General features: G+C 43.7%; 1 protein-coding gene across 1 annotated transcript in view; it reads left to right on the plus strand.

Annotated features, from left to right (window-relative positions):
- The window catches only part of fat2 (FAT atypical cadherin 2), a 91,853-nt gene that overhangs the window by 6,377 nt on the left and 58,887 nt on the right, over nucleotides 1-26,589 (plus strand). Inside the window, exons 2-6 of the mRNA XM_085286794.1 lie at nucleotides 9,489-12,755; nucleotides 13,885-14,196; nucleotides 20,363-20,421; nucleotides 21,830-22,141; nucleotides 22,933-23,140. Coding sequence (XP_085142920.1) covers nucleotides 9,497-12,755; nucleotides 13,885-14,196; nucleotides 20,363-20,421; nucleotides 21,830-22,141; nucleotides 22,933-23,140 — 4,150 coding nt within the window. The 5' untranslated portion in view covers nucleotides 9,489-9,496. The remainder of the gene's footprint in view (nucleotides 1-9,488; nucleotides 12,756-13,884; nucleotides 14,197-20,362; nucleotides 20,422-21,829; nucleotides 22,142-22,932; nucleotides 23,141-26,589) is intronic.

A 26,589-nucleotide genomic window follows, 5' to 3' on the forward strand; every position in this document is an offset into this window, starting at 1 on the left:
CTGATTTCTCATCCTGAATTTGTGCACTTGTCATGGCCTCGTATTTATATGTAAACAAGTACAACATAAATCAGGTAAAAACTGCTGATGGGAACTGTTCTCAGACTTAAATACATGGTTTTGTGTATATTTCTGAACCTGCATCCTGTCGGGGTCTCAGCAGGACAAACCTCCGACCTGCTGAGCCTCTCTGTCCGTTTCCTCCGTGCGCCATTAGCAGATGTCCCACACCTGGACCGAACAGGTCGACTCACCATAACCAACACTGGATCCAGCTTTTAGATACGGGATGGCAGTGATAGGTTTGTCTGAACTTTGTGTCTGTTTAAACTTCCTGGATGAATTAACAAACCTCCACGGGAGCTCTAATATCTAACTTTACTTATGTTAATTGAACACTAGAAATGATCGTAGGTCTGCTTATTATGGGCCTAAAGTCAGCTAAAAAGGCTCCCGTGCTGTGCATGCAGTGAGACTAAAGCTCTATGTGTACCTGGGTTTGTAGTATAAATGGATGATTTAGCTGTTAGAGAAATAAATAAAACACTGTTTTCATTTATGGAAGTGAACCTCAGCTCTGTGAAACACCTACACCTCAGCAACTCCTTTATGTGAAGACTGGGATATTAAATTTCAGGGCCCTTGTCTCTGCTCGCTTTTTTCAGAATGGGGGTGTAATCACTGACAAAAAGCAGGAAGTGGGTTGGTGGGATTAATACACTCACAGAGGGAGCAGGAGGAAGAATAATGCCAGATAGTTTCCAGTGACAAAAGGAAAACCCTGAGATCCTTTCACTCGCTCTGCGTTTCACTGCAGTTTCCTGGAGGAGAAGCTTTTGTACAAACATATGGCCGTAATTATTGTGCTCTTCAGGCTGAAACAATGTGCCCTGCCCTCCTGTTATAAAATACCCTCAGGTTTTCACAGCCAGACTGGCAGCTCTGCGGATCCATGATTCAACTTGTTGCAGGACTCGTCACACAGGAAACAAACTACTACCTTCACGCTCAGTGAAGTGACTCATGTTCAGCTCCTCGTAGCATGGATGAGTAAGAACATAAGAGCAAAAGGCTTAATTTATAATAAAACTGAACTAGACAGAGCAGGCTGGAGGAGGGTTCCACTTTATGCAGGAAGTCAGACTATAAGAATAAACCATTTTTAGAAACGTATCACTTTTCAAAGCAAAACGAGGCCTGAAAAAGAGAAAAGTGTGACGTATTTCAAGGATGAGGCCTCATGTAGTTTTTTTCTTTCCTTGAACAGATGAGTCAGATTTAATTTTTAATTTAATTTTTAATTTTGAATGAGTCTGAGACGGTCATGATCAGTTCAGGAGGAGATAATCTCCATGTGAGGACACTTTGTTCCTCTCACGCTCCCTCTGCCCAGTATATCTGGATTTTTTTCCAGAGGCCTGTGGCAGTTCTATGAATCCAGATTCAGTGATAAGACCCGCCAGCTTCCTTGTGTCTGATGGTGTGGAGGAAGTCATCTGGTTTCAGGAACTGTTTACTCTGACATGCAGCTGAAACCTTTAACTGAGTTTTCTACAAAATGCCCTCAAAGTGGATCTCTTATTTCTTTCTATGACTTTTCCAAAGCAGCTTTGCATGATTAATAGTTCAAAATAATCCTTCTTTGTGCCCCACAGCTCCTCCTCATTATTAATAAAGCTCTTTCAGCTCTGATTGGCTGCCCCCTGCTAACAGAAGTTTTAAACAGCAGGTAGGTGACGAGACCACATTAGAGAAACCTGCTCTATGTGACATCATCCAGAGCTTGGAGTGATAAAATGAGTGTTTGTATTACAGCACATCATCAGAAACATGTTAACGTCAGCATGAACCACTGGGACTCAGAGTTTTTTACATGAATGCAAATTATTCCGATTTTAAATCGGCGTGTTGAAAGGTTGCCCAGTTTGAGTTTTAAGAAGTGTTTGTGTCAGTTTAACTGAGCAAACGTTGTTGATCAATTGATTTTTTTTTGCTTTATACTGTGTTGCCAGGAAGTTTACACCTGATAAAATGCGAGGAAATTTAAGATGAAATGAAAAGATTATGCTAAAAATAAAAACCGAGACACAGCAAAGTCGAGAAAAAATAACAAAGATCTTAAAGATTGCTGAAAAAATGTACCAGCATGCACAACTGTGTTGAACTTAGCACTGCAGATAAGATGCACATCAGGCCTCTGTGCTAAAAGTGCTGAACAGAGGCGGCGACCATTAAAGACAGGAAGCTGTCTTTGACCCCATCCAGCTCGCACTGACTGACGGGGCGGGACCAGGATGCAGATGCTGCTCTGTTTGAGCCCTGAGCCATAGGGGTGATGTGGAAATGTAAGCCATGCATTTGTTTGTGCCCCAAAATGAGGTCTGAGGGGGAAGCGCTGAGCTCACTGAACGGACAGTTTGCCATTTCCTGTGCAATGGGGCCGTTTGCTTTCAGAGCAGATCATCTCTCACATTCCTTTAAGTGATTTTCGCTCAAGTTCTGCTAGGATTTTGAATCCACATGGAATTAAATTGTACCTGAGGTGTTCTTACTGATCAAAGAGCTGAGAACTTGTGGTCCTCCTCATGCATTTGCCCTTCTCCCTGACCTGCGCTTCTGTGAAGGATGACATGTATTCCTTCATTTCCTTTGCCTGTAAATTTCAACCAAAAGCACTCCGTGTGTTTTTTAAACCTTAGTCTGTTAGAAATAAGACAGCTTAAATCATCAGCCCAGAATGCACTGCAGATCCAGCGTGCACGCTATCCTTCGCAGGTCAAAATGTATGTTAAACATTTACAGTTTATGGCATCCTAAGGCCCACACAGTGGTCCGTTTATCCAGTGTTTGATAAAACAGAGCACCAGCGCCACTGCAGCCCTCTGAGCAGTGTGTATGAACGCGTGCTGATGAAACAAATCATCCTGATTTGTGAGGTTCATTACAGGCCGGCTCAAAGCTCATTAGATTCAAATGGATTTCATAATGTTTTCCAGTTTCCCAGCGAAGGTCGAATCCATCTTCGTCTCCCTGCTTTGGTCCTTTTTATTTCACCACTAGATGAAGAAGCATTAGATTCCTCCTGTGACTTTTAATGTTCCCAAACTGTGTTCAATACTCTAATATGCAGTAATATCAATATGCAGGTGCAGACTGGCACAGAGCAGACTACAGTCGTACGTAAACTCCTTCAACAAGACGTGTTTATTAATCACTCTTTAATAACTAATTTTTAATAGAATACCTGGCCTACTAGTTTCTCCAAAAAAATGCTAAAATTCAAATCCTATTAGAGGACATGCTTGAACCTAAATCTGCATGATCAGGGAATTCCTGTTTTATGCTCAAAATTCCTCTTTAAAAAACACGTTACTCTACGTCCCCATGCACGTGGTTTAAATTTGTATATCTATTTGTATTTGACTGTCTCTAAGTGCTGCTGTACAAATGGTAAATATAAGACTTATCTTGTTTTATCTTATACTAAAAAATTATATTATATATTTATTTGATAAGATTGCTTTAACCTTGAAATATTCAAACTGGACTAAATGAACATGTAAATGTTTAGATTTGACTGACATGAGGCTGAATCAAACAGCTTTGTCTGAGAACACAACGCTTTGCTTTGATGTGAAGATAAAAAATAATAATATATATAAAGACATTATGCATGTGTATAGTGAGATGTTCAAGGGCCTTTTAATAATAAAGGAGAAATTAAATAGAAAAAACAAACACTGAAGAAGAGTCAGGCACATGACGGGAAATCAGATTCAGGCTTCTCCTTAAAACTTATCATAGAAACTAAAGCAGTGAAACGGGCACGTCTGCTTTCACCTCAGCTGAGCAGGTAACACTTTATAATACTGCTCCGACTAAGGGCTTAATTCTCCTGTAATTTATGTAATTATATTTACTTACAAATAGTTAAAGGTAAGACCAGGGGCGATTCTAGGATCAGAGCTTTGGGGGTGCTGAGCACCCAGAGAGCTGCCCATCCAGGCAAGGTAAACTTTCCTCATCACGATGAGACTTCTTCCCTGTCTCTGTCAGTCCCTGCATCCTTAAATGTCTCCCGTTGTCCCGAGTTCCCTCTGACTGTCCCCTTGGTGCATTTAAACCCCTGGTCCTCCCTGTCCTCGTCCTCTGTTGTCTTCATCTCCATTATCAGTCATCACAATTTTACCATCTCTGTGCAAGTCTGCAAATTTCTTTATTAAATCATAAGATTCTTAAATTCATCAAGTCTCTCTGTGCCTGGGTCCTCGTCACAAAACATGACATCACTGTTTTGTACATTTTAACACAATTTAATCCCCACATTTGTGAAAGAAAAGCAAAACACTTTTTTGGAAAGTCTGTAACAAAACCATCAAATCTGATCAAGGTTATTTAAATGCTGCAAAAGAAGAATGGATTGGAATTTTTAAAAAATACATATACTAATAATTGATGGCATTCATATAGCAGGGCCCTCAAAGCACTTTACAATTCTGGTGGAGGCAGGTACACTTGGTGACAGAAGCGAGGCTGCCATATCGCGCCATCGGCCCCTCTGGCCATCACCAGTAGGCGGCAGGTGAAGTGTCTTGCCCAAGGACACAACGACCGAGACTGTCCGAGCCGGGGCTCGAATCGACAACCTTCCGGTTACAAGACGAACTGCCAACTCTTTGAGCCACGATCGCAGTTTCCTAACCTTAATTACTGCGGGATAATAATGAATGATGCTCACTGTGAGTAAAAAGTAAGCTGGGTGCATTTTTTGGACAGAGATTCACTTTTAGTGTATTATAATACAATAGAGATACATAAAAATACACTCCAAAAATAGAAGAGTCCTTGAAATGTACAAAATATTATTAAAAAATGTAAAAAAACTGAGACACCTTAGCCTCTGGTACAATGTATACAATGTATGAAAAGATCTTTACTGCAGATACTAATATGGCTCTGCAGATTTTTTCTTTTCTTTTATCCTCTGTCGCCTCAGCTTGAGGTTGGCAAATCTGTCTATCACATTTTGGTGTTCAAGTCTCTCAAGCATCTCTTTCTCAACTGACATCACAGCCAGGTGCTGGAGTCTGCTTTGACCCATGGTCCTTCTCAGCCAGGTATGGAGCTGACTCAAGACACTAAAAGACCTCTCACAGCTCCAGCTGCTAACTGGGTTTGTTAGGACAACCTGAATAACAGTTTTCAGTTTGGGGAAGATCTGATTATCCAGAAGATTGTACAATGTTAACATATCTGGAATGGCACCAGCCTCACTCTTGAGCTTCAAAAAGTCTCTGGCAACCGTGACTTCCTCTGACTTAAGCTCAATATGGTAATGCAGTGCCAGGGCTGACAACCCAGTTTGTTTTGCAGACTGTGTATAGCAGCTTTAATCCGGTTGTTCAGTCTGACGTCACTAGCCGTGTCTGGGTCTAAACTCCGCTGCAGGTCCATATATCAAACGATCACTATGGCATTACTGAGAGTTGAAAAACTGTCTAAAGTCTTTCATCTTTAATAAAATGATCAGCGTTCTACTCTACCAGGTGTAACAATTGAGTTTAACATCCAGGCATCCATGAAAATGGAATTTATGACATTTAACGGAGTTAGAAGTTAGCAGGGAGTTAGCTCGCTAGCTTCTATCTAAATACAATATAGCATGTCCTGACTGCGGGGTTTTGGAAACAAATTAAAACGTAGCCTACAGCTCTGTTATCACTTCCAGCATAAATGAAGACAGAAAACTAAACAGCAGTGACGTTTGTAGGGTTACTGAAGTTGGGCTAGCTTGTAGCTTTTCCAACTATTTATTTATAAGTGACTTATGTATGTATGTATGTATATATATGTATATATTGTACTATTCTTAGTTAGCGTATTGTCTGTCTTGTCTTAATGTTGGTTTAAAATGGAGCACTGTAACAAAAAATAATTTCCCCCAGGGATCAATAAAGTATTCTGATTCTGATATAAAGATGTGCTACGTGACAGCTAACGACACAGCTATGTTAGCATAATATAAACAAGCTAACTTTTTTTCCACTCTATAAAAGTTAACGTGAGTGTTGTCGGTGGTCAGGAACAAATGTAATCGCATGGCAGGATGCTGTAAAAGGACCAAACTTCAGCCAGGAGAACAACTGAGATAATCCATCCACAATACGAGGTTAGTCATTCATATACTGCTGCATGGGCTGGGCTGTAGTTACATCCTAAGGTTTTAAAAACTGAGCTTAAATAAATGATTAGCGGTAATAAAAGCCTAATAAAAAAGAAGTCCTCTCTCAGTTTACTTTTAACCAAAAGGCAAATAAAAAAACCACATGTACATCTAATAAAGGATATAAATATTGAAACACTGATCCAACATTATCCTTTATTGATGGATCATTTGATTTTACACTTTTACCTGAATGTGGCTCCTTTTTTTGAAAAAACTACCTCATATCCATTATGAACCTGGCTGTCTCTCTGTACACAAACAAACACACACACACAACAGGAGTTATAAGGTTAATGGGCATCCAGTCAGTTAGCTAGTTAGTACCTTGGGTTCAATATCGGCACATATGACAAAATAACCAGTTTCTCTCATTACATTTGAAACAGGACGGTGGTAACAACAGTAGGCTGCGGACAATGTTACGTTTTACATTTTAAATAGGCTGCATACATTTAAATGGGAGCAACAGGACGGTCAAATGTTGCTGATTTTACTACAAAGCAGGACGGATTGTAGGGTAGCAAACATAGTCGGAAAACACGTTTTCAACACTGCAGGTTACCTGGTGTAATATTTTTCAGCTAAAAAGAAACATGGCCTGACTCCTACCTAACTATATAAAGAGTAACTGAAGGTTAAATGGAGCTAACATGTCCTGTTTTAAGCCAGGCACTTCCACCTCTGCTCCGCTGCGTCTCAGCCACCATCGCTCTGGCAGCAACGGCGCTAGAGCCCGAGCAGGGGAGAGCTGGAACAAACCACTTTGGGAGGGGGGAGGGGTTATCTATACTTTTGTTGTTAAAATGTTCCATCTCAATTACGTACTGTATGCTTTTTATATTTTTAGTAGTGTGTCCCACAAACAGCAAATATTGTCAAAAAAAAGTAAGAAATCTTTGGGGGTGCTTTGATTCATTTTGGGGGTGCTGAAGCACCCTCAAAAATGGGCTAAAATCGCCCCTGGGTAAGACCATTTAAATAAGGAGGTAATAAGTCAGGTTTTAAGTAAGTAAGTTTTAGCGCTTGCGTAACAATATTTCCCAGTTTTACATTATAAGCACGCTTTTACAGGAAAAGAGACATTTGGACTGTGATTATAAAAATAAAGATGTCCCAAAATGTCCACATTTCCAGGCAGCATAAATATTCTCGGTGGAGAGATCAGCGATCTGTGAGGTGTCCTAAAAAAGTCAAGTCAAACCCTGAAGCAGTGCATCTAAAATGTGCCGGTCACAAAATAGACGTGAGCACCAGAAAAAAATGATGGTGCAGAAAGCCTGGCTAAATTACAAAACACCTTGCCTCTCTTTTGAATTCCAAGCTGTGACGTTGGCGTTTGTAATCTGATCAACTGTCACCATGTGAGTGGAGATAACACCCCTCATACCTGTCACCGTCCAGTGAAAGCTCCAGCGCCAGCCTACCTGGAGACTCGGGACCAAACCATCAGCGCGTCCGGGAGTGCTGTTTTCCTAAACCCACATGAGTGTGAGATCGTGTGAGATACTGGTATTCATAACTTTCTGCCACAATAAGGCATCTTTTGTCTTGCCCTTTTGTGTGTTCAGATTTGTTTAGACAACTGAAACCGAATGGTTGGTGTGAAGGTGTGAAGATATTCTATTTGAAATAGCTTATTTTTGTGGAGGAACCGGAGGTAGAAGGGAGAACTTTTCATACCTCTGATCTTGGAAAAAGGAGTTTGTTCCTTCCAGATTCCTATGATTGGATGAACTGTCAGAGACGCAGTGAGGATGGTGTGGGCATCCTCATTATTTTCCAGATTCCTTGGACACATCAGACTCTTTGTACTCCTCTGAATAAAGGGAGCTTCACTTTTAAAGCAGTTGTGTGATTCATGGTTTTAGGTCATTTGTGAGTTACTTTTAGCTTTTTGTGTCCTGATGGGGTTGATCTTTCTGCCAGCACGCCGTGTACACACCATCAATCAGAGGCTTGGACCACATGGACATGATGAACCACAGGAAAACATTAGCATAGGTAGATATGGCGATTCCAGAGATGCTGAAGAGTTATGCTACAATGCTGATGTATGGAAACATGGATTAGGTTCAGAAGGATATTGTGGGTCATTATTTTGAAAGACAAACTTTAAAGTGTAAGACAACACTGGCAGTGACATCCTTAACTTTTGATGTATGTCTTCATCAGATTTGAGTTTTAGGCCTCTACATCATCACGGGGATGTCTTCATCCTAACCCCCTTAAATGATTTTGTTTGTATAAACAAATTGTGAGCAATACATTGGACAAAATGCTGAATGTAGCAAAAATGGAAAAAATCTTTTGATTTTTTTTGCATGATTATCGTCATCATCATCAGGTTTGGTCCAAGTCCATCTTTTCAGAACATGTTCAGCTGCTGCTGCTGTGACTCATTTATGCAGAAAGTGTAAACAGGTTAAAACCACTGTCTTTCCCTAAGGCTAACCTGGTTTAGAGTCTGAAGTTTCCCAGGAAGTCAAAGAGAAAGTAAAAAAAGGAATTATAACTGCACCATATGCCTCCAACCTCCCAACAGACACTGTAGGTCTGTTACTCAGGTCCGTTATTTCTCGCTGCAGCTGGCGCATGAATTGAATCTGATTAAAAAGCATTGTCTTTCAGAACACCTTATAATAAAAGATGCTGTTAAACTGGAAGAATAAAAGACAAAACACACATGTGAGCTTTGTAGAGTTGGACATGAATGTGGGCTGCAGGTAGTGATTGTTGGTTTTATATGTTTAACTTTTTGATCAGGTCTTCCCTGTAAAAGGTTATGGGTGTAGCAGTTTAATGACTCATGCCTCCACGGATAAGTGCTCTCAGTCTCTGAGCCACCCACCATCACCTACCACTCCTCCACACATCGTTGCAATGACTCAAGGCGATTATTGGGACAACTCTGCGCTGCTGATATTCAGCCTCAGAGAAATGATTAGGGGGTATTTGGGCTGCCAACTCTCTGAAAAAGCTTGTTGGCCTGAAACAATCCAGCGTTTTACTGGTTTTACGTTTTGTCAAGACAAGTTAGGACAAGAGTGAGACGCCTCTCCGCAGCCTCCCCTCGGCTGTTGTGTCAATATGCTTTCTCTGTTGTACTCTTTGTGCTCGAGCTTCAGGGAAGTGATTGGTCTATTTACAAAATAGCTTGGAGTGTACATTTCATGTCTTGTCGTGTGATACAGGCAGCTGTTGTCTCTCCCTAAAGGCTTTTCTTACATGACTTTTATTCTTCTCTTTTCTGTCTTTTTTACAGATGTGAAAATGTTCAAAAAGGGGATTATGATGGCAGCTTCAGGAGCAATCCTTCTTGTTTTTGCCTCAGTCCTCACATGTGTGACAAGATCTGAAGGTAGTTATAGACTGGGAAAAGGCAGTTCTCCTCTGCTGTTTACACACCACCTCTACAACGCTGCCATCAACGAGAACTCAGCCCCGCGGATGTACGTTGAGACGCAGGTGAAGATGGGCATTGAAGTGACAGATCCGCTGTGGGACATCAAGTACAACATCGTCTCAGGTGACGATGACAGCTTCTTCAAAGCAGAGGCAGTCAAAGTCGGAAATTTCTGCTTTCTCAGGATCAAGACGCGCAGCAGCAACTCGGCTCTCCTCAACAGGGAGGTCCGAGACTCGTACACTCTCACTGTGGAGGCAAAGGAAAGCACTTTTGGCTTCGAGGCAATGACGAAGGTCTTCGTCCAGGTGCTTGACACCAACGACTTAAAGCCTCTCTTCTACCCGGCATCGTACAATGTGGCCATCAGGGAGGACGCTCCTCTAAAGTCAAGTGTCACCAAAGTCAGTGCTACAGACGCCGACATTGGGAGCAATGCTGAGTTTTATTATTCATTCACCAGCAGAGCTCATCCGTTTGTTGTTGACCCTTTCACGGGCACGGTGAGCCTCATCAAGAGGCTCAATCACACTCGCGCACAGCGCTACGACCTCACCGTATTAGCAGAGGACAGGACTAAAAAGATATCCGGTGTTCAGAAATTTGGGAATGTCGCCAGGGTCACTGTAAACATACAAAAGATGACCATGGCATCTCCAGTTATCACACCGCCCCCTGAAGCTACAGTGTCTGCAGATGGAAAAATAGATATCAATGTCCATGTGGAGGAAGGAGTTAAGCCAGTGGAATCCCTCAATATCATTGGAGGGGATCCCCACAAGTGGTTTGAGGTAATCCCCTCAGGTGTGCAGGGCAGTGACTTCCAAGTGATCTCTACAAAGAGGATTATCTGGTCTCAGGCTCGTTTTGGGTTGAATCTTTCACTGCAAGCTAAAGACAGGAGCTTGCCAAGTTTCCTCTCTCCAATCACACAAATCCACATTCCAGCCTATCATTACAGCCCACTGGCATTTTTGGAGGACACCTACATTGTGACTCTGAGTGAGTTTTCACCCCCACAGACTCATGTACTTAAGGTTTCTGTCACCTCAGTTCCCTTTAACGTTACCTTTAGTATCAAGAACAATCCAGACACCTCTAACTTTAAGATCAATCCTAAAACTGGGATTATCATAACTACAGGGAAATTTGATTATGAGAGGAAAGATCGATATGAGTTTGATGTAATGGCCAATCACGGTGAAGCTGAAACTCACATCGTGGTGGAGATAACGGATGAAAACGACAACAGCCCAGAGTTCACACAGACATCCTATCAGGCCACGCTGGATGAAAACAGCCCTGTTGGCAGCAGCGTGTTGAAAGTAGCAGCTTCAGACAAAGACAAAGGCAAAAACGGCTTTGTGACTTACGCAATTGCAAATTCAGGCCCTTTGCCTTTTACAATAGATCCATTCACGGGCATCATCTCTACCTCCGAACACTTGGACTATGAACTGATGAAACGGCGGTATCACCTGAGAGTTTGGGCGTCGGACAGCGGCGGCCCCTTCAGTCAGGTCAGCGAAAGCCCTGTGACAATAACTCTGAACAACATCAACGATAACATCCCTCTGTTCGAGCAGGTGGGCTGCAATGTTACTGTACCTCTGGATTTACCTGTGGGACACGAAGTCGCAAAGCTGTCAGCTATTGATTTAGATGAGCTGCAGCAGCTGAGGTATGTCATCGAGTCAGGGAACGAGCTCCAAGTGTTCGGGATCAACTCTGTGACTGGAGTCATTTCCCTGAAACAACCTATCCCTCTGCTGCAGGGTTCATTCACTCTGAGAGTTGTAGCCACCGATGGGAAGCATCACTCTGAAGCATCGGTTGTCAGGGTAACCATTACTAACCGAGGTGAAGATCGAACGCTGCACTGCAAGGAAACTGGCATTGCCAAACAGGTCACTGATAAACTAATCAAGTCAATCAAACCCATTTTAATCAATCAGGAGGAGGACACATTCTCAGATATCCACATCACCAATCGACATTCTCCCAAGTTTGATACAAGCATTCCCAGTTCGATTGATCTTGTCGAGAACCATCCATTAAATTCAACCATTGTTCAGTTCAAAGCAACAGACAACGACTCTGGGTTTAATAGTAAGCTTGTGTACGCCATCTCGAGTGGGAATGAAGATGGCTGTTTCTCCATTGATACGTTCTCTGGTGATCTTCGGCTAGTTTGTCCACTTGACAGAGAGAGAAAGGGGTTCTACATTTTGAACATCACTGTTTATGACTTGGGAATACCGCAAACTTCTGCGTGGAAATTCATTGCCGTTAACATCATGGATGTCAATGACAATCCTCCTGTTTTCGATCAGCCCAGGTACGTGATCCACGTGCCTGAAAACAAAGAGGTGAATTCGGTTATTTTTACATGTCGCACAGCAGACCTGGACTCAGATATGAGTGGTAAAGTCCAGTATTCCCTCCTGACAATGACCGACATGTTCAGGATGGATGAATTCACCGGAGAGCTGATTGTGACGGGTAGACTGGATCGAGAAAGCTCACCCAAGCATGATCTCCTGATTGAAGCAAGAGACCAGGCTACAGTCGGCCCTCAGCTGTTCTCCACTGTCAACCTGGTGGTGATTTTGCAGGATATAAATGACAACCCACCCAAATTTGTGCCCAAAGTGCATAAAATAAAAGTTCCAGAAGATGTTCCTGTGGGCACGCTGCTTGTCTGGGTGGACAGCATGGACTTGGATCTGGGCAGTGGAGGCCTTGTCACCTATAACCTCAAAAACACAGAGAGCGGGATCTTCCATCTCGACTCCTCCACCGGCGCCCTCACCCTCGAGAGAGAGCTGGACTTTGAGAGGCGGCCATCTTACAATCTCACAGTCTGGGCAGTCGACCACGGCCTCCCTCGCTCCTTGTCATCGTCATGCTTCGTGGAGATCGAGGTTCTGGATGTCAATGAGAACCTCCACCGGCCGGTGTTCTCAGAGTTCGTCTATGAAGCTCTGGTAAAGGAGGACTCAGCTGTAGGGACATCTGTGGTAACTCTCACGGCTTCAGACAAAGACCTGGGCAGAGACGGGGTTGTCAGGTACCACATCCATGATGGTTCTGGCTTAGGAGTGTTCACCATTGATGAGGAAGCAGGTAACTAACACTTGGTGATTCAATTTTTGTTGTTGTGATGTTTTTATCTAAAAAGTAGAAAAGCAATGTTAGCAATTTTTAGTCAGATGTGAAGCCTGATCTCGCTCTCATAGTTTAGCTTAGCAGAAAGACTGGGAAAAGGCCTTTGTCCTCTCCAAAGGTTGCACCATTAAATCTCACCTGGTAACACACTAGGTTTCCATATAGAAACAAAGTTTAGGAGCTAAGAACCAATCTGACTGAAAGCCAAAGCTAACCACCTGCTAAATAAAGCACTGTTTAGCAGAGTGTGTCTTCAGTGAAGGGTAAAGATTATAGACTAGTTCTCAGTAGAAAGGTCAAAGGTCAGAACCGTTGTGCTCTGTAAACAGTAATTAGCACTGCAGCATAAATTAAACGGCACAAGTGTTGCATGGTAACATTTGTCTTTTCCACCTCTCTGACACGCCTCGTGCTGCATTGAACTTTACAGCTGTATGCTCATGTGCTCACTCTGATAGAACGGGACGTGTACTTGCTTGAAGAAGCAGTTCTTCGTCTGGGGTTGTTAAAGTAGTTTGTATATTTTTCCATCAGCATATCCTTTGCAGAGGATACCCTGCGACCTTGCAGCGTATCACAATGTATTCCATTGGCCTGCTGCTGTACTTAAGACTCAAATAAAATCAGACTGAATGGCGTTCACTGTGACAAAAGAGTTATGCTGAAATATGTCTTTGTCTCCACGTTGCTGCTTCATTATCTCTCACTTGGGGCATCAACATTTAAACAGCCTCTTCAGACCACTGTGCAGAGGAGTACATTTCCATTGTGTTCAGGCCTCTGTGCGGGCCTCTTTTCTAGCGTATTAAGCTAACACAAATATGTCACACATTTTGCTGAACAGGGAATAACTTAAAATTTCACAACCCACGTCTGGGCTCCTTTCCAGATTTTTTTTGAATGCAAAGAGACACCTTAAGCTCAGTGACGGCGCAAGTGGCTGCTAGTTCCTCCCGGGCTGTACAGTGATTAAGCATGAACAGATTAGATGGATAAGTGATTCATTCCTGAGGCAGGGCAGCATGTTTGAAACATGTGAATACCAGTGTAGACAACAATGATTTAACTGTACCGTTGGTGTGTTTAGGTGTGATTCGTATGACAGAGATGCTGGACCGCGAGACGGCGCCTCATTACTGGCTCTCCGTCTACGCCACCGATCTGGGGACTGAGCCTCTGATCACCTGGACTCACGTCTTCATCGAGGTCCTGGACATTAATGACAATGCTCCCGAACTTTCCCAGCCGATGTATTTTGCATCTGTCCCAGAGAACGTGGACACGGTCGAATCCGTCATCAAGGTGTCGGCCACAGATGTGGACACGTCCTCTGAGGGGAAGCTTTCCTTCCAGATGCTGGAATCTCACCGATTGCACTTTGACATCGATCCTAACACAGGTGAATACTCTTCAATGAAAAATATAATCAAAGGAGACCTTGATGAATTTCAACATGTCACAGAAAGTTTTCCTGGCTCAGAAAGGTAAAACAAGGTGATATCATGTGAGTTATCTCAGTCGCAAACTGAGGCACAACATTTTAACACCAAGTTTTGAATGGCAAGCTAACCTGGAGAATTTCTTATCCATCCAGACCTTTTCTTTAACTTGTCCAATTCAAGGCTGCAGCGTCACAGGGCGAGCGGCAGAATACACTCTGGACACTTTGCTAGTCTGTCCCACAGAGAGACACACACACACCTACAGTCAATTTAACCTCAACAGTTTATTTAACGTCAGGGGTGTCCAACTTGAGAGCTACTGTCCTGCAGCTTTTAGATGCATTCCTACTCCACCACTGCTGAATAAAATGGTTGGATTACCTCTTCAGTATGCCATCAATTTTGGCAAAGGCCTGATAACAAGCCATTCATGTGATTCAGGTGTGTCGGAACAAAGACTGGAGTTGGACACCCCTGGTGTATGTCTTTGGACTGTGAGAGGAAGCGTGAGTACATGGAGAAAGGCCAAACTGCCCCCAGCTGTACAAAGAGTGTTTAACCTTAATTATGAGTACTCACCAATAAAAACATGGTCAGTACTCTGAACTCTGTCCTTAAAGTTCCTAAACCTTCATAAGATTGAAAAAATAATTTCCAGACCTAGCACTTATTCCATCCAACAGGTAGACATTGTGTTTTTAATTGCAGCTATAATTATTTTGTTATTGAATTTATTATTAGAATATAGTACAAAAGTACAATTTTCCAGTTTTCCAGCTTTGGCTCACGTCTCCTCCCTCCCACTTAAACATTTCTCACCCCTGAATCATGGTATTGAAGCATTCAGTGAGCAGCATATGTGCAGGCAAAAATACAGGAACTCTGGGATGTAATTGGATCAAGTTGCTCAGCGTCATTCTGGCATTTCACGAGCAGCTCGAACAGAAAAAGAGACTTCATGCTCTCATTGCAATTGATTTACATCTTGATTCAAACTCCCTTTGTGTGTGCAGGACATCTGGCAGGCCTCTGTTGCAGAGTGTTTTGGTATATCTGTACGTGTTACATTTTGATTCATGGGTGAAAAGCTAACAAGCATATGCATGCTTGCAAATGCAGTGTTGCAAGCATGAGTGCAGTATGTGCTGCGGAAGCTAGGTCTGTCTATACCTATACAACAGGGAGCTCCCTGAGAGTCACTCACAGAGTCAGTCACGTGCGACCTGAAATAAAAACTGAGTTAGCATGACGGGAACAATGAGGAAGCCTAAACATCTCTGCCTTCCTCGCTGACAGTTGAAGCTGAATCACCTGGCGAGGACTTTGAAGTTAAAGCTATTGAGCGCAGCATTAGCTGTGATGCTACCAGCCGCTACCAGCCCTGTCCTCGTCCTCTAACATGCTATTTGTCCACGCCCCGAGGCCAGTGTACCGAGGGATTACAGAGATGTCGCTCAGAGACGGGGCAAAGGTTTGCTGCCAGCTGGAGTGTGTCACATTCAAACAAGTATTTTTCTATAAATGCAGGTGTATTTGGTATCCATTTACTCATGCATAGAAGCACAGGATGAATAGTGTTTTGCTGAAAAGGGGTTATTAAATCTCTGTGAACCTTTTTGTATTCTGAGGCTGCAGGCTGAGGACAGCTGACTGACACTGACCCAAATTCTTGCAGAACTGACTGAAGTTTTAGGCTCCAGCAGTGATAATAAACGTGCAAAAATAAACGTGCATTATTAGGGCTGTGGTCTCTTTGACTGACGGGTGGCTGGTGACCAGTGTTGCCAACTCCTCAGTAAGGAAAATCGCTATTGGCTGTCCTAAAAGTCGCTAGAAGTTGCCAAATGACGTCATCGCCTAATTTGCATAATTGTTCATGCTAATGTAATTGTAACCTACGGTGTTTTAGAGAGAAATAACATCGTGGAAGAGACAAAGTGAGTAAAAAACGCGTTTTCATGTCAAAAAGTCGTCATAAATAAGTCTCCAATACCACCAGAAAAAGTCGCCAGATTTGTCGCTAGTTGCTTTTTAGAAAAAAAGTCGCTAAGGTGATCTGAAAACTCGCTAAATATAGCGACAAAGTCGCTAAGTTGGCAAGACTGCTGGTGACACAAGTGGCTGTAGCTGCTAGCTGCCTGCTAGGCTTCTCCTCAGCTAGCTGGAGTTCCTGAACTGGACCTGTGGACTAGGGCTGGGTATCGTCACTGATTTCTAGAATCGATTCAATTCCGATTCACAAGGTCCCGAATTGATCCACGATTCGATTTAATTCGATTCGATTTAATTCGATTCGATTCAATTCGATTTGAATCTGGGAAATTTTGACAGTCAGAAATATTATAATTCAGATCAGTACATTTACATATTTTTGTATCTATAAAAAGGAAGCTGACACACGCAAGACTTTATCAAAAGTGTGTGCATCACAGCAGATGCCTTTAAAGGCATCTGCTGTGATGCACAGAAACACAGAAAAACATGAAGGTGATTTTCCTGGCCTGGGATTTTATAAAAATATTCTGCAGTACATCATAAACGAAAGAAATCCATTAATCAATAAATGAACATTACCTCTGAAGTTACAGCGGTTTTATTAGAGACACAGTTAAGTGTTTTGCATTTTGCATAATTTTAAAAAGTTTAAATTTGTTCAGTATTGAACGGCAGAAATTAGGTTTTCTTTTTGGAAGTATATAAAACGGAAAGAAAAAAAACGTCGGCCGACAGCGCTGTAAACAACGGCAGACTTGTGCGTAACAAGCAAGCGAATAATGAAGAAAAACTGTTCTTGAAGTACAGAGAGAGAGAGCTGTGCATCGTGGTCGAAGCAAAACAGTAAAAGTAAGAGTGAATACATGACGATGTTTATGTGAAGCGTAGTTTGGATCTTCTTTTGCTGCTGGTTCGGTCAATATTGTTTGGAGAGACATCAAACTAACAGCTTTAGAATCAGCGTATAAAGGGCGTGAACACAAAGCGCGGACCCGCCGACAGATCAGAATCAGCGAGCTGTCGGCTTTCAGCCCCGACTGTGAGAAAGGCGACATCTGACTGATTCTGATCCGCGGGTTGCGCTGTGTGTGCAGAATCCATGTTCCTGCTCTCATTTACTGTCTTAGCTGTTTGGTGGTTGTTGAAATTTTGTGAGGTTTCACCTGAGATTCTGGCATTTCGGGCAAAATAAATTTATATTAAAAAATCGATTCAGGATTTTAATGAATCGATTTCACGTTATCCAAGCCAGAATCGATTTTAATCGATAAATCGATTATAAAAACCCACCCCTACTGTGGACCACATTTGTGCTGTTGGAGCTCTTGCTAATAGTTTTTACATTAAATCGCAGCTTCCACAGGTCCAGTAAACATCAGAACAAATGCTAAACAGGCTTTTTGACTTCGAGGTCTGCAACTGGTTTTTGTGGTTCACTGAAGTCCAAATCAACAGGAAACCTAGTTGCCAGTTTGTGGCCTCTAGAGCTCTGACCTCAGCTTCTTTCAGCTCATACGGGATGAACTGGACTCGAACTGGGACCTCATCTTCTGCCTTCAGTGGTCACTAACACTCCTGGAGCCATGTCGGAGCACAGGCTGTCATAGCTTAAATCAAACAGACTTTTAGGATGTGCTGACATCCTCTCTGACTTTTACTTGTAGACAGCAAACTGAGCTGTCCTTAAAATCCTTTGACAACAAAGAATCAAAGAAATATCGTGTACTAGCTTATATAGATTAGAAAAACGGCGTAAGCAGAGGGAGATCATGTTACCTGGAACCTGTTCCTCTTTGGAACATGACCCACCTTGTCTTACTGTTAACAAATGAACCTCTTATTAGTAATATGAGGGTGAAACCACTCGTGCCTTGACAAGATGAAAGTGACTCATGACCACAGCGCTGTGTCCGTTTCAGGCGAGAAGAATCGAGGAAGCTTCGTGCTTTAATGCAGAAATGCACATGAAACATTGTCGTGTGTGTTTTGAGAAAAAGCATCTCGTGGAACACTTCATTATGTGTTTGTTTGTTGACAAGGCCAGGCAAGTCAGGAATGTGCCCACTTCATTAGCATTTTGCAACAGCAAATTCCTCAAATGGCTGCAGGCTGTTGATGATTCAAAAAGTGATATGATGCGATTGTGTATTTTATATTCTTGATATACACAAAGCACTCACCAAGATGTATGATATTTTTCTTACTATTAACAAATTTACATGAAAAAGAGTCCAACACCTGAGACCAACTTTTATATGAAATCTGTCTTGGGTAGCACATTCTCAGTCTCAGAGCCTGAGACTGAATTATTACGTCTATCGAGACGGGAACGATACACTGTGTAAAGGAAGGATGCAGCCAAAAGCCCAGCTTTGAAGCCTTAATGTGTTTTGGCCGTTGCCATGTTGGCTTTTTGGAGGCAGGAGTGACTGTATGTGGATGAGAGGTTGGAGTGCCAAGGCTCCACCGACCTTGTTATCAAGCTGAATCCACAGACTCAGTGGGAATGTCACACAGACACAGATACCTGCTAATTACCCCTCAGTAACATACAAACAAAAATTCTCAAACTTTTTTCTCATTGGCATTTCTGAAATAGTTCTCAGAAATTTGCGATGTCTGAACTAAAAAGCAAGTGAAACTAGTCCACATTCAAAAAAGAAGAGACGTAAAAATGTGATGTGAATCCTGCGAAAAAGGAATGAACGGCCCCTGACGCAGAAGCAGCTGTTTGTCCTCGTGTGGTTTTGACAGGCGTCCTGGATGGCTGAGTGAAAACAGGCGGTGGGGAGGGATGAGGCTTTAGCCGTGATTCCCACATCTGCACTAATGACAGGAACACACTTTCTAACGTTCCCACCTGTCCCTCCCAGCAGGGCTTGTTTGCTCTGTCATAAAAGGACTCGATGACGCTCAGTGGGGCCTCTTTTGCAGCACTTACGACCCCCTCCTCTGTCTGCAGCTCCCACACCTCTTTTGGTTGGAGACACAGAGACTTGTATTTTCCCAGCCTGTTGCTGTGTGTCTAGGACGCTTCTCCCAGCAGCTGCAGACACTTAAACACGCTGATTCAGCAAACTGTCAGCCGCGGTTTCCCTCGCGGTGTCTGATAATCACCTGTCACACAGTTCAGAGGCCGACTGAGCTCAGGCGGATGCGGCGGAAGCATCTGATTGGCTGTGAGTGACCCCTCCTCCCAGTGATCAGTCAGTGTTGTGCTCTGAGTGTAAGGTGACCCAAATTGCTAATTTCCAACTGTAGAGCAGCTTTGGATGACAAAATAGTGGTTTTGTCTTTCAACAGTAAATTCCACTGGTCCTGTAATGTGACACAGGTGCTTCCCGTATCTCCCAGCCATGCTGAAGGTGATGCCCTCCCCTTATGAGCAGCCGCTCTATGCTTCTGTCTCCTGTTGGTTATTTTGAGTTTATGGGCCTCCAGTTTTTTCCTGTTCTGCCAGCATCAGTACCGACAGCTCCAGTTTCTGTGAGAAAACGATCGAGTCCGGACGCCCCAGCCTTTGCCTGGTGGCAGCGGGATGGGCTCCAGCCCCCGCCCCCACGACATTGAAGTGGAGAGCGGAAGGAAATGGAGGTTTTTTAATGTCTTCTGAAAGTTTATTCTTGATATTAAACAATGCAAAAAAAATGGATGCTGTTTCTTTTTTTAGACAAACAGAAGAAAGTCCTTTGCAAAGCTCCTCGATGCGATCTCTGTCGTGTTGAAGGCGGCTTGTTCTCTGCTTCAGAAGTTTATCACGCGATCCATCGCTCACTCTGTCCCTGTTTGATATCTGTATCAGTCTTTATTCAGGTCGACTTCACCTCAGCACTGCATCACACCGCCATCATCATCATCATCTTTTTTTTAGCTGTTTGTTGTAATTTTTTATAGCGACATAAACAAACATTGAGTGACCCTCAAAAACAAAAACAACAGAAACAACATCAAGAGCTGTAAAATACAATGTGTTTTCTTCTGTTACTACTCAGGGACACCCGCCTCCATTCCCAACCGCCACAACACACACACACACAAAAACTCCCAACTCTGTTTGTTTATGTGTAACCTGCACTCTCACTTCCTGCTAACAGCACCTGTGTTTGGTGTGTGTGTTTGTGTTTGCAGGTGTTATCAGCACTGTCTCAGCTTTGGATCGAGAGGATAAACCGGAGCACAGTATTGAGGTGAGACTCTGATAAACAACATTTTCTCTTCCCATCAGATCGATGCAGAAACAGGAACACAAATCCAGCTCTGCTGTGAATCGCCGACGTTCCCATAAATCCAGAATACACAGCAGTGCTCGCTGCTTTACTGACACGGGTAACGAGCACCAAACGTGACGTCAGTGTGGAAGCTGCTCTTTTTTTAATGCTATAATTTTAGTGATCGTTCAGTCGATCGCTGACCTGTGAGTCAGGAAATAGCACAACCCCCCCACACATAACGATTTTTTCGAGAAAGTTTTCAGACGAACAAATAAAAGTGAAAAAGGTTTTTTTGCCCCGTCCGAATGTGTTGTGATCATTATTATTTATTTATTTCCAATATTTTTTTTTTAAAGGCCAATAGTTCATCTTTTAGTGTGTCTCTGTTGGTTTGTGTTGTTGGCTCATGTTAAATATTTAAGATATATATGGTTAAAAAAATGCATGGCATAAATGAACCGTGTAACTAAGAGTGCATGAGGCTGAGAGTATGAAAACTGGAATTCTTCCTCAGGGAAACAAGCTTTACTTCAGTTGGAAGCTCCACTTTAAAACTTCCACAGAAATGGGAATCAGTGCACAGTCATTACATTTAATTATGTTGTTGTTATGTGGACAATCGGAGGTGTGTAATGAGATAAAAGCAGAAAGAAAAGGCATGTGACTGGTAACATTTAGATGCTGGTTCAGATATTTCAACATCAGAAAATCAAACCACATTTCTGGCTACCGACTAAAAGAAATGTATCTCAGCTGCTTGGAAATTAATCTTCCTTAACTGGTGTGACATTTCAGGACAGACCCAAAGTTTCAGAGATTTGAGCCGTCCATCTGAGACCATTTTTATTTTTTCTGATATTATCTATTCAAATCAGTTTTATGTATAGAGCTCCAAATTAGAACAACAGCCTTCTCAGCCTTCTCCATTTTTTTGTAATGATACTACAGAGAAAACAACAACAGGCAGATAACTCCCCTATGAGCAAGCGCTTTGGCGACAGCGGGAAGGAAAAACTCCCTTTTAACAGGAAGAAACCTCCAACAGAACCAGGCTCAGGGAGGGTCAGACGGGTTGGGTGTGAGGGGAGGAAGGTGGGACAAAGACAAGCTGAGGAACAGAGCCAGAGATGAATAATAACTAATGATTAAATAAGACAGGTGCATGACCACATGGAGAACATCTCCACCCCAACCTCCCCCACTCCTAATAAAGGAAAACTCTTAGCAGCAACACAAAAATACCCCCGCCTCCAGCAATCTTTGTCGTAGCTTTAAAACCCCAAGAAATTCATTTAGTGGTTTAAAATTAAGTCAAAGTAAATATAAAGATCAATCGTGCTTTTATTATTCTGATGTTGACCCTCCAACTCTTTTTCACCTTCAGGTTATCGTGTCGGATAACGGATCTCCGGCTCTGAGCTCCACCGCCACCGTTGTGATCCAGGTTCTAGATGCCAACGACAACCCTCCCAAGTTCATGGAAAAACGTTTTGACGTCAAGCTGCCTGAACGGCGTCACGACGGTGGCAAACAGGAAGTCTGCAGGATACTCGCTCAGGATAACGACGAGGGCCCGAACTCGGCAGTAACCTACAGTCTGCAGGAAAACGTGGACGAGCAGTTTGAAATCGACCCAGTGACGGGCGTGGTCACATCGCACGGCGACTTCTTGCCCGAAAGCTACAATATTCTCACAGTAGGTGCTGCAGAAATTTTCACCACAGCAAGTTTACTTGTCCCGTCAACGTTTCATACGGCTGATGAATCTGAAGCTGTTACAAACCTGTTGTTAACGCAGTGTTTACTCATTGGATGAATTTACTGCATGTATGATTATTTTATCAAGCTCAATTTTTCCGATGTTTTGTGATGCAAACAGATCTGACCAATCAGACCACTGCATTTGGCAATAAGTGCACTCACAATACGGAAATAGTAAAATAATCGTAGGTTACCTCTGCTCCGGCTCAGTCGGCTCTCTGAACGGATTATTACGTTTCCTCAGATGTGTTTCCACCTCTGACATCCTTAAATCAGGACGTCAGGATCTCATCATCACTTTTTTTCACCGTTGTTATTTAAGGATTTTTTTTACACACACTTGCGATTTGTGTCCCAAAAATTAGGAATTTCATGTCTTTTTTATTTTTCAGAATGCGCTCGTTGTGCAACACCTTCAGTCTGTCAGCATCTATGTGTTGATCCTGACTCAGTCAGAGCGCCCCCTAGAGTCAAAATGACATAAGCAGTATGCGATTGTTATTGTATGTGGCACGACTGTTACCATAGTTACCATAGGTAACCAGTGAGTCCAGGCCCTCAGCTGTTAGTTCATCTGACGCGGCGACATGAGTGACGGTGTAATCGTCATTTTTGGTGAATCTGAAGAAAACATCTGGACGTGAGCTGGAAGTGTTTTCAGTTACCTGCTGGACTGGATGTGCAGGTGTGTCACAGCTTCCTGTTTAGTTTCTCTGTTTATTCCAGATTAAAGCTACAGACCAGGGCAGCCCGTCCTATTCATCCACCGCTCGACTCAACATCGAGTGGATCGCCCTCCCGCCTGCCTCTGCGGAACCAATCGTGTTCGTCGAGCCACACATCAACTTTGCTGTCATAGAAACAGACCGCGTCGCTCAGATGGTGGGCGTCATCTTGACGGAGCCGCATCGGGAGAAGTGGTTCGATATCGTGGGTGAGTGGAACCACACACACACTCTGAGGTTTGACCTTTGATGGAAGCCGAGCATCACACAAATGGCTGTAATGACCTTGAAAGTAAGACAAATGATGGGGAGAAGTGCTGCTTGCATTCACGCCTGCAGAGCGCCCACTTCCACAAAGAAAACAAATTAGAGGAATCACCTGCATCAGAGCTGGCTGAGCTCATAGTAATGATTCAGAGTTTCTCCGTCTCCGCTCCTCCCGCTAAACTCTGCGGCCATGGAAATGATATTTGACGTTCGCCATATTTCCACTTAGCCCAGAGTGCTGACTCGGAGAGTCACAGCTAACAGGGTCTCATCATTTTACAATCAATCCTCATGAGTTTCCAGATGAGCTGAAGTAGTGTGATTTTCTTAAGGTCAACCAATATAATGCAGCCCGTGCAGGACGAGAGCACCGGAGGAGGGAAATGTTTAGATGTTGGTGATTTATGTAATTTTCCTAAATGTGCCTGCTCGGCTTCAGCCAGAAGTGCCCCAGAAGTGTGTCGGCTTCACTGAAAGGCCGACATTCCCATGCGACATAACTCGACCCGCATGAGCAGAAAAGTGAGCGAGCGGGTTCATCGCTTGAAAAACTCAGAGTGACAGTCGAACCGAACCTGACTCAAGAGATCCAGTCACGACGTTTATTACTACAGTCATGTTATTGCAATAAAGAAAATTGATGCAGGCGTTTTTTTTACGTGAAAACATTTGATTGATAACTGAGGCATGGTGAACTGGTCCCAGAGCCGTGACCTGTGTTCACTCAGCGAGATGAGAGACCCCGGAGCGAGTCATCTGTGGGATAATGTTTTCAGCTTCTCCCTCTTCTCTTGATCGCCGATGTTCAGGGTTTATTTCATCAATCAATACAAAGATTGCATGAATGATTCCAGCAGGTGGCGAGGTGTCAGCTCCAGTGTTGGCATGGCTTTTATCTCGTGTGTGTGTTTGTCAGATGTTTGTGATGACACTGCAGCTGGATGTCATCACCAGGGGCCAGTGTTAGAGATGGTGTGGGGTCAGGTTTACGTCATCAGTCCTTCAGATGAGCTGCTGCAGTGAGGACAGAAGTCAGAATGTAGAAAGATTTTCCTGGTGATTAAATCAAACAAAGTCTGTGCTTCTCAGTTTTCCCCCTCCTTTTGTGCTGGACTTCCACCAATCAGCAGCTTACTTTCAATTCAACCTGTGTGTTTTCTGTTTAAAAAATCCCAGGAGTTAGATGTGACTCAGAAGGACAGATTCATCCTCCCTTTTCTGATTCGTCAGTCATGTAATCACTGAATAAACATGTGAAATTATGCTGTTACATACTGACATTTGCCTGGCGGCATCTCAGGCTTCTGTCTGTGCACAAGTGAAAAATCTGCAGTGCTTTCAGAAAACAGGTAGAAAAACTAGCAGCGGATAAATAATGCAAAAGGCCGGCGCTGCCTGAAGAGGGGGAAAGGATGGAGGAGAGGAAAAAAAGGTCTTGGTGTCAGCGGTATCAGCAGGACGTTTCTCTCTGTGAGCAGGACACAGCAGAGCTCCTCTCATCACCTGCCAGATCCCCACTGCAGGGACAACTGGCCTTTCCTCCTCTGCCTCCTCCCTCCTCTCAGGAGGCCGCCACGGACAGCTCTACAGAAATCCATGAGAGGCATGACATCACATTCAAGTGGAAGTCATCGCTGGCTGTTCCCTTTGAGGCTTGCAGGAAAACACATCAGGGTTTTGCCAAGTGCTTCCTGCCAGGCGGGGCGACGCGTGCAGAGAAAGACCGAGCTTCCTCCTGCTCGGCTGGCTGCGCCGAGCTCGGTCTGAGCCAGAGCCCGGGCGTGACCCTGTGCGTCCCAGAGGAGGCGCTCGGGTCTGCTCATTCTCACATTTATTGTGATGGAGGAGCTTGTACACACAAATTCAAATTGTAAGAGTCATTTTGTCTGAAAAAAACTGATAATCTTTATAATCTTCACCCTGTGCCTCCTCCTCCTCCTGTGTTTGCAGGGTTCCATCTTCTTCTCTTATTTTACTGTTTGGCACATGGGTGCTGATATCTGATGGGACTCTCTCAGACAGATATCATCAGGTATTTATTCCTCTGATTTGCCCTCCCCCCATCAGATGTCTATCGCCGTGCTGTGTTAAGGGCCAAGTGGAAACGGCAGCAGTGGGATGTTGGCTAGCAGGCGAGGAATGCAACCCGGCTGTTTGTGGATGGATGTGGCGCCCTGCAGGTTCACTGGGCACTGATCTGAGATCTGGGTCCTGGATTGGGTCCCAGAGGGGTGCATTAGGATGAGGCTCCAGCTTCTGTTCAGACAGAGCAGTTTATAAAATGTTTATCCCGAAAGGTGACATTTAACCCAAGACATGTTTCACTGATCAGACTTAGGAGGAATGAAAAAAGAAAACCACATATGCAGTAAAAATCCAGTCATGTCATGTTAGAGGTTAAAGGTGTGCTCACACAGCTGTTAGCGGCTTATTGTCGATGCTTTTGCAGGATTTAAGTCTGAAATAAATCGTGCACATGTGATTTACTACTTTGCTCCTGATGTGGTTTTAAGCTTTAAGCTACGAGTGTTCATTGTTTTTGGAGTGACAGACGTCATCAGAACAAGCTCAGGTCTTGCTCTGTCCTGCAGGTGAAGACGTGCAGGACAGAGCAGGTCCTGCAGGTGAAGACTTCACCCACATGTTTCTGAGCACAGATGATAATTTGGGCTGAAGTTGATGTGCAGTGTGGGCGGGAGGACGTGTCTGCAGGAGGTTGTTTTACAGCAAGCAGAGCGCTGTGCGCAGAGATGAAGGAAACTGTAGAGCACAAACAGCTCAGCAGTTCTCTGCAGGATCACGTCAGGTACACAAACAGAGACGTTTGCAGCAGTGAGATTACGTTAGTTTAAAGTCTGAATATGAACGTTAATAAAGACGTACAGCCGGCAGAGCGACAGCTTCATTTAGTTACAGTAACTTCGGCAACACGCAGCTCGTTCTGGTCTTAAAACATCTGATTTTAATGCGTGTTGATGTTCATGAACGGAGGAACTCCTCACTGATGCCTTTGCTTCAGCGGCCTGCTGCTCACAGTCACGTGTTGGTGAGCTGTTGAGCTTTAACTCTGCCGATAACGACGCTTCTCTCATTGTGTGTTTGCGTGCTCCTGTAAGTCATGAATCTGATTTGCTGTATGTCTGCGGCGCCGCAGGAATGAAGACAGTCCATCTTCGTTTTCTGACCCTCGGCCAGTGACTCGCGGCGCGCAGCAGGAGATGTGAGAAAATGAGCTTTTCCTGGTGGGGTAGCTGACCTGACCCCCTCTGCGGCGGCTCGGCCAGGTCAGGAGAACAAGGAAGCTGGCGGCCGAGTTGAGAAATGAAAACTTCCAGGTTTGTGCCTGGGAACAGTTAGACGGGGAAAGCGCAGCAGGACGTCTGTTGCCGGT

Source organism: Mchenga conophoros, linkage group LG2 (assembly GCF_057382185.1).
Source record: "Mchenga conophoros isolate Kocher_MC1m ecotype Shallow Benthic linkage group LG2, M_conophoros_male_GT1.1, whole genome shotgun sequence".
NCBI classification, from domain to species: domain Eukaryota; kingdom Metazoa; phylum Chordata; class Actinopteri; order Cichliformes; family Cichlidae; genus Mchenga; species Mchenga conophoros.